The sequence below is a fragment of the Vigna unguiculata genome, chromosome 5 (genome assembly GCF_037176805.1).
Source record: "Vigna unguiculata cultivar grain cowpea cultivar isolate G323 ecotype 2 chromosome 5, ASM3717680v1, whole genome shotgun sequence".
Classification (NCBI taxonomy): domain Eukaryota; kingdom Viridiplantae; phylum Streptophyta; class Magnoliopsida; order Fabales; family Fabaceae; genus Vigna; species Vigna unguiculata.
Genome location: NC_140796.1, coordinates 13413940 through 13422459, shown reverse-complemented (window position 1 = coordinate 13422459; position 8520 = coordinate 13413940). Strand labels below are relative to the sequence as shown.

The following is an 8520-nucleotide window of genomic DNA, read 5'->3' as shown; positions in this document are numbered from 1 at the left end:
GTTTTTGTTTTTTATAATTTTCTTATTACTAAAGAGCATTTCCCAGTCAAAATATCCTAGAAAGTTTGATATAATTAATACCAAATACCAATTATAATTTATGATTTCACAATCTATTAATCTTGAAATCATTTAAACTTAACCGAATATGAAATGGTACGGGTATGAGGTGGAATAGGATATTGGAGTGACATTGAAGCTTTAATCATTTAACACTACCTATATTCAACCAATGAAACAAGTCAAACAACACACACTAACATACTATACTATGCCATAACTATAAATGGAAAAGGTAGGCTCACCTTATTTTTATTTATTTTTTACTAAGACTAAAAGCTGCATCATACATTGTTTCATAAAATTTAACTAAATAATGACCGAGATGTTCAAAATAATATTTTACTGCTAACTAATTTCGTAAATATCATATAAAATATAATAATTATGGATTAAATATATTTTTCGTTCTCACATTGTATTTTAGTTTAAAATTAATATATAAAATATTTTAATCTCTTGTACAAAAAAAACATGTGAAATGTGAATATTCCACAATAGATTACAATATAACTTCTATAAGTATTTGTTGAAATGAATGTTTTACATGATTTCTACAAAATATAGAGATAAAATACTTCACAATCTAGTTTAGAGAACAAACACATTTTTTTATAATAATTTAAAAACGAAAATATATTTAACCCAATAAATTATGAAATAAATAAATCAAATTTTGAATTATATAAACGGATAATCTTATAAATTATAGGAGACAAAAATAATTAATAACAAAAGGTTGAAATACAATTTCGTATGTGAATAGTATATATGAACACTATTTATAGTCAAGATATTTTAAAATAAAAGTTTGAAAATTTGTATTTCAAAAAATAATTTAAACTAGTTTTTTACTATCGGTTTTTATTATTTATGAGTTTATTGTGTTACCTTTTTGTTGATGTAAAATATCTATGATGATTAATTTGATTAGAATATAAGTAGCTGCTTTATGTACATTGATTGCCATGTTCATTCTCGATGAAATATTGAAACTCAAAATAAGAAAAGAAGATTGCATATATAAATCTTTTATCGGAACTTTTTTTTGACAAAATAATGGCGTTTTAACAAATAAGAGAATAAACAATCATTTATTCATAAACAATAAGTGTTATTGTGAATAACATATATATTGAAACTTCATTTCATTTCATTGAATAAATAGTTAATTTGGAAATGAAACATGGAAAGTAGAAAGAAGAGAAATTTGGTAAAAGAACAATCGGAAAATAAATGAAATGAAAATATAAATAATTAGGATGAAGGCAATAAATAAAGTATTCATTATTAGCATGTGACTAGTCAATTAATTGATCACAAAGAGACCAAACTAACAATGTTAAGTTAATAATTTTCTTTATTGTTTTCTATTTACATGCAGACATGAGAACCCGAACCTAATGCTTGCTGTATACGTACGAATCTGCCTAATTGAAGAAAATTGCTTCAATTAAATTTCGGTTATAATCATTTCGTGCAGATTAGATATCTATGTTTGGTTAAAAAAACTATTACACTGATATATGAACTGAACTTAGAAAATGACATACTATATAGGAACACTCTTACTTTGGAAACAAGAATATTGGTTGAGAAAGTTACATTTGACCAATGATATCTTCTCTATGTTCACTTCAGTTCCTCTCAGATGTCAAATACGATTGGATTCACAGCAAGAAAATTGTGTCGTTAAGGAATTGGAGATGCAGAAGAAGAGGGTCAAAGTAATTTGAATGGCTTTGACACTACTCTTAAGTAGTTCTAACAACTATTGTTGTTAAAATACAGCGACACTGATTCAGCTTCTCCTTCAATCAGGTCATGTTATTCCACCTAATCAGATCAGAACACTGATATAAATATGCACTTCCGTCTTCTCCCATTTTTCATCAGTTCTCACTACAAACTTTACGAAACATGGGTTTTTCGCTTGTTCAAATCCCAGTTTTCCTTCTGTGGTTCGTCATATTTTGCATGTTTGAGGTTTCTCAGGGTGGCAGCACCAGACACTACCATTTTGAAGTACTACATTACAGCACTCGTTATACCATCTTTTATTATTGACTTGTGTTTTTTGTTTTTTCTGTTGTTGTCTCTGTGAGTGAGAAAATTGAATTATTGTGGTGGTGACACAGATAAGGCACCAAAATGTGACAAGACTGTGCCACACAAAGAGCATGGTGACAGTGAACGGGCAGTTTCCAGGACCTCGCATTGTGGCAAGGGAGGGAGACCGTCTTCTCATCAAAGTCACCAACCATGTGCCCGACAACATCACCATTCACTGGTAAATAATAACTGTGTTTTCAGATCAAAAAACAACAATAATTGTATTGTATGACCTTAGCATATGATTGGGTTTGTTTGAAAACCAGGCATGGCATTCGACAGCTTCGATCCGGGTGGGCCGATGGACCGGCATACGTGACTCAATGCCCCATCCAAAGTGGTCAAAGTTATGTTTACAATTACACCATTAGTGGCCAAAGGGGAACACTGTTTTGGCATGCTCATATTTCATGGCTAAGAGCAAGTCTTTACGGTCCTCTCATCATTCTTCCCAAACTCAATTCTCAATACCCTTTTCCTAAACCCCACAAGGAAGTTCCTATCTTGTTTGGTGAGCAAATTGCCATACAAATCAGTACCCTTTTCATAACTTGCATGAGCTAATCATGCTCTTTCACATGATATCTTTTTCAGGAGAATGGTGGAATTCAGATCCCGAGGCAGTCATAGCACAAGCATTGCAAACGGGTGGAGGCCCAAATGTCTCTGACGCCTACACGATTAACGGACTTCCAGGGCCATTGTATAACTGCTCTCACAAAGGTATCACATTCTAATCAATCTAAATCTTACAAAACAATTAAATAATCATCACAGTTCAATGTCTTGATTCTTTGTATGATCTCACTGTTGACAGATACATTCAAGCTGAAGGTGAAGCCGGGGAAGACTTACCTTTTACGATTCATCAATGCGGCACTGAACGATGAGCTGTTTTTCAGCATTGCGAATCACACAGTAACAGTTGTTGAAGCAGATGCAGTTTACGTGAAGCCTTTCACGACCAATACCCTCCTGATTGCTCCTGGACAAACCACTAATGTTCTTCTGAAAACAAAGTCTCACTATCCCAACGCCACATTCCTCATGACTGCCAGACCATACGCCACTGGCCTTGGCACTTTCGACAACTCAACTGTGGCTGCCATTTTGGAATACAAAACCCCACCAAATACTCATCATTCATCTGCTTCACTTAAAAACCTTCCCCTCCTCAAACCTCTTCTCCCTGCACTCAACGACACTTCTTTTGCCACAAAATTCTCCAACAAACTCCGCAGCTTGGCAAGCCCTCAGTTTCCTGCAAATGTTCCCCAGAAAGTAGATAAGCAGTTTTTCTTCACAGTAGGCCTTGGCACCACTCCCTGCCAGAAGAACCAAACTTGTCAAGGACCCACCAATGCAACAAAGTTTTCAGCTTCAGTTAACAATGTTTCTTACATACAACCAACCACTGCTCTTCTTCAAGCACACTTCTTTGGGCAATCCAATGGAGTTTACACCCCTGACTTTCCAACCAAACCATTGCTTCCATTCAACTACACTGGCACCCCTCCCAACAACACCATGGTCAGCAACGGAACAAAGGTGCTGGTTCTTCCCTTCAACACCAGTGTAGAGCTCGTGATGCAGGACACCAGCATTCTCGGTGCTGAGAGTCACCCTCTCCATTTGCATGGCTTTAACTTCTTTGTTGTCGGTCAAGGTTTTGGGAACTATGACCCAAATAAGGACCCAAAAAGCTTCAATCTTGTTGATCCCGTTGAGAGAAACACGGTTGGTGTTCCTTCCGGTGGATGGGTTGCTATCAGATTCTTGGCAGATAATCCAGGTTGGTTGCATCATTAAATTTTCATTCTAGCACAAAAAGTATTTTGGTTCATTTTGATGAAATGATAAAAATATTGAAAAGGAAGAAAAGTAAGAAAATTGATGTGTGCAGGGGCATGGTTCATGCATTGTCATTTGGAAGTGCACACAAGCTGGGGTCTTAAGATGGCCTGGCTTGTCTTGGACGGAAAACTCCCAAATCAGAAGCTGCTTCCACCACCAGCCGATCTTCCCAAATGTTAACGGACCCTACATTTCTTCATTTTCTTTCATCATTCTGCCTCCTTTTTTGTTTCCACATGCGCAATTGCTTCTAACCAGTTGCATTTTACTTTTTTAATTTTTGCGTGAAATGAGTTGAGGATTGACTAGAGTTGAGTGTGAATTTTTCCCTTTCTTTAAGAGGAGAGATTTATTTATAATTATGAAATCACACTGTAATTAATTCAAATGAAAGAAATTTTCTTATGAGAATTTGTTTATTTTAAATGTGTGATTATTTCCCTGTTATTATGTTGTTAGCGAGCAAATATTAAGCTACAGCAAAATTAGTATAACAAGAAAAGAAAAAGGGTCGAAGGGAAATGGTGATATATTAATTCATTTCATCATATCCTTCATTGTACAATTACAGTACGTCATGGTCTATAATAAAAGTAAGTCATACATGAAGCTAAACAAATCTATAAATTGGATGACACATATGACTAGCTGGTTTTTTCAGTTCATGACTGATAGAAATTAAAGTCGATTCTAGGAAATTCCTAACTGGACATTCGGTCACTTCGGATTCCACCAATTGAATTTTTTTTATCAGCAAAAAATAATATATAAATATGAAAGAATACGGGTGCTCTAATCATATAATAGAACTCATCAAAACTAAGAATTCGGAATTAAAGGAATTCTATCAAAGATTTTTGTTCTTACAAGTGGTGATACCGGTACCAAGAATATTCTTACAAAACATTCTCCTTTCAAAACAGTTAATTATGCTTATCACACAAAAACTGAGATATTACAGATATTATCGACTGTTATGCGTTTGGCTTATCAAATCACTAAAATACATCAGTATGAGTCCCAAAATTTCCACAACCAACTGGTTCAAATGCTTTGACGCCATGTGAATGGTAAAGAAAGTCGTGCTTCGAATATGTGTAGGCGTAAAATTTTTAAAAGATACTAAATGAATAATTTTCTTAGATATTTGCAAGTAATGGATTTGAGTATCCGCTGAAGTTACTTGTTTATGGAATTAAAGAATATGTTATCACTACCAGAAAAAAAAAACATTTTAGCCACGTGAGTAAAATTGGTGGCTAACACTTTTAGCAATCAAATTAGCTAGTGATAATAAATAGCGACAAAAATTTTAGTCGCAAAATAATTAGTTATTGATTTTAACATCGGTAGTTAAATAGTCACCAATATTATAGTCGCTAATTGGTCACTACAAATTTGGTCACCTTGAAATATTAGAGACCAATTTAACCAACCATTGAACTTTTAGTCGTTAATAGGGGCATATTTTAATTTTATGAAATAGTTTTCAGTCGCTAATTTAGTCGTAAATAGATACATTTTTATAATTTAATTATAATAATATCAGTGGCTAAATCGGTGGTTGAACCAACCTGCTTATATTCAATTTTCTACCTCCTTATAAATGTTGCATATTTAATTATACTACATAACAATAAATTGCAATATATAATGTAATAAAAAGTAGTGCATTACATGATCCAACATAAAATCAAAATGAAATTAATTCTAAATACATATGCAAGGGAGGCAAATACCAAATATAATTTAGTCACTAAAATATATTTGGTCTCTAATCTTTTAATTGAGTGCGAAATGGACTTCTATTTAGTCACCGAAACACATTCAGTCGCTATTTAGTCACCGAAACGAATTCAGTTGCTAATAAACCACATTATTCAGTGATTAATTCGATGGCTAAAACAAATAATTAAATTTACTTTTCATAGCCACCGATTTAGCGACTAAATTTTTGTCACTAACATTGTCGGTCATTATTTCAATCGCTATAAGAACTAATATCGCTAACAACTCATTCGGTGGCTAATTTGAGAATTATATAAATCAGTGGTTATTTTAATTACAAATTGCCACCATATTATTTCGGTGGCTAAATGACTTTTTTGTAGCAGTGTGATGGTATCTCACTTATGGATATCTATGACTCATTAATAACTATTAACTAATTTTGTTTAAATATTTTATTTTAAATTCAAAGTACTAAAATAATAAAAATATATTAATCAATTAATAATCAATTAAAATTTGATTTTATATATTTTTATTTAGATTTATTAAATTATATGATAAAAGATTAATTTTTTAAAATTTATATTGTATTTAGTAATCTGATTTGAATTGTATTTAATTTTTTATTTAAGTTTGTCTTTTAAATATTTGCATTCAAATAATTTTTGAAATTAATATATATATATATATATATATATATATATATATATATATATATATATATATATATATATATATATAATGATTTTATACTAAACCATTTTATTTCTTTCACCTAGTCCTTCTTCTTTCACAAACTGATAGTCGATTCAATACTCACAATTATAGTACCAAGTACCAACTTTGTTCTTAAATAATATAGCTTGATCATAAAATTATTTCGGGTATAGCATCGAAAACTTGTCGTTAACTAAATAACCTTTTATAAATGTATGCTTTGACTTTGGACTTAATATGAGATTGGAAGATAATGTTACAAATATTATATTAAATATTTATAACTGAATTATTAAATTGTATTGTCAGAACACATTAAAGATAAATTATATTATTTGTCCATCAATAATTGATTTCAAAACCATAATAATAAGTTGGATGACTCTTATCTCTTCCTAAGAAAAAAATATTAATTCTAATGGAAGTTTAACAAAAATTCATTCGATATATACAACAACAAAAACAGTGTTATAACCAATATAATAAACTTTATCGACTAAGTTGTAAATGAATAATATAACGGGCTAACAATTGTGGTTTGTACTTAAATTACTGAATGAATTCATTTCATTGGTAGCTAAGCCAAAACGAATTATTCTACATTTTTTATCGAATTTGGGAAATTCCTGATCAATATTTTTTTATTGCATTGAATCAACTGGATGACGAAGGAGTTTTTCACATCTTATCTCAGTTGCATGTCATCTAAGGTCTTTAGGATTTGCAAACAAACGCTTAAGTCTGGGCACGATTGGAAGGTACCAGACTACTTTCAAAGATCCTTCCTTCTCTATTTGACCACTATATTCACTTTTTCTTTTCTGCTTGTACCGTGATGACCCATACTTTGGACATTTTTTTCAAATCTTCAAATTCTTTTCTGTATAATATGTAATCATTGGGACATGTGTGTTCCTTTTATACTCCATACCCATCGGACAAAGAATTTTCTTGGCGTCATAGTTTCGAGTGGGTAGAGTATTTCCCTCGGGAAGCATTTCATTCAAGAGCACGAGCAATTCTGTGAAGCTTTTATCTGTCCACCCATTGGTCACTTTCAAATTCATAAGTCTTAAAACTGCTAACAACCGCGTGAACTTAGTTGAACCGACATACAATGGAATTTTCGCATCAACATACATCGTCTCATAGACATGCACTTGTGCAAAAGCTTCTGTGCCAACATCCCGTATCATGTCCTCCATATTGTCTTCTTGCACTCGCTCTTCCCGTCGCTCTTCCGTGATGGAATCGACAACATATTCACTTCGGGAAACAGTTGGAAAGTTTATTAATTTGCTGTGCCATGTCCATATTGTATAACTTTTAAGGAAACCATCACAAATAAGATGTTCTCTAACTTGAGTTGCATTCAACTTTCTCCCATTCAAACAGTTGACACAAGGACATCTGAACTTCATCTCATCATCACTTCTACCCTCATAACGTTGCGCAAATTTTATAAATTCTTCTACTTCATTCTCATACTCAGCACTAATACGTGGTAAACTAATCCAATCTCGATCCATACGTATATATACTAAAATTGGTGAACAATTTCAGTAATATTTGAATCAATGCTCACTTCGTAATGAAGGTGTGACCCTATCCCATTCAAGAAGATTCACTTTCTTTATTTTATTAGAACATATTACTTTTAAAATACATATCTTAAATTTCACAAAATTTTGTCAATATTTCGCATTGTTCTTCAGGATACACGAAATGAAGTAATTATCAACCACAATCAAATATGCACCCGAAGATTAATACAAAATACAATTGACAAATATTCATGAATTTTAAGATATGTATATTAAAATATATATATATATATATATATATATATATATATATATATATATATATGCTCCAATAAACTACTAGAAAATGATTAATCTTCTTAAACTGTCCAACTGGACAATTCAAGATTGAATTTTGAAGGGATAAAATTATTTAACTTCAAAAAGAAACTAGGACTAAATTGAGACAAAATCATAAATACAATGACCAAATTGAATTTTTTTCATAAAAACAAATGACGCA

At 31.8% G+C, this 8520-nt stretch overlaps 1 protein-coding gene across 1 annotated transcript; it reads left to right on the top strand.

Annotated features, from left to right (window-relative positions):
* Window positions 1-1926: 1926 nt before the first annotated feature.
* LOC114183656 (laccase-17-like) lies at window positions 1927-4452 on the top strand. Its single transcript, XM_028070744.2, has 6 exons — window positions 1927-2085; window positions 2199-2350; window positions 2439-2683; window positions 2767-2895; window positions 2990-3964; window positions 4076-4452. The coding sequence occupies exons 1-6, from the start codon at window positions 1981-1983 to the stop codon at window positions 4204-4206; spliced, it is 1737 nt and encodes a 578-aa protein (XP_027926545.1). The 5' UTR covers window positions 1927-1980; the 3' UTR covers window positions 4207-4452.
* Window positions 4453-8520: the final 4068 nt, after the last annotated feature.

Coding starts and splice junctions, on each gene's coding strand:
- LOC114183656 (XM_028070744.2), top strand. CDS start 1,981: ATGGGTTTTTCGCTTGTTCAAATCCCAGTTTTCCTTCTGTGGTTCGTC. Junction 2,684..2,766: donor GGAAGTTCCTATCTTGTTTG/GTGAGCAAATTG, acceptor TATCTTTTTCAG/GAGAATGGTGGAATTCAGAT. Junction 3,965..4,075: donor ATTCTTGGCAGATAATCCAG/GTTGGTTGCATC, acceptor TGATGTGTGCAG/GGGCATGGTTCATGCATTGT.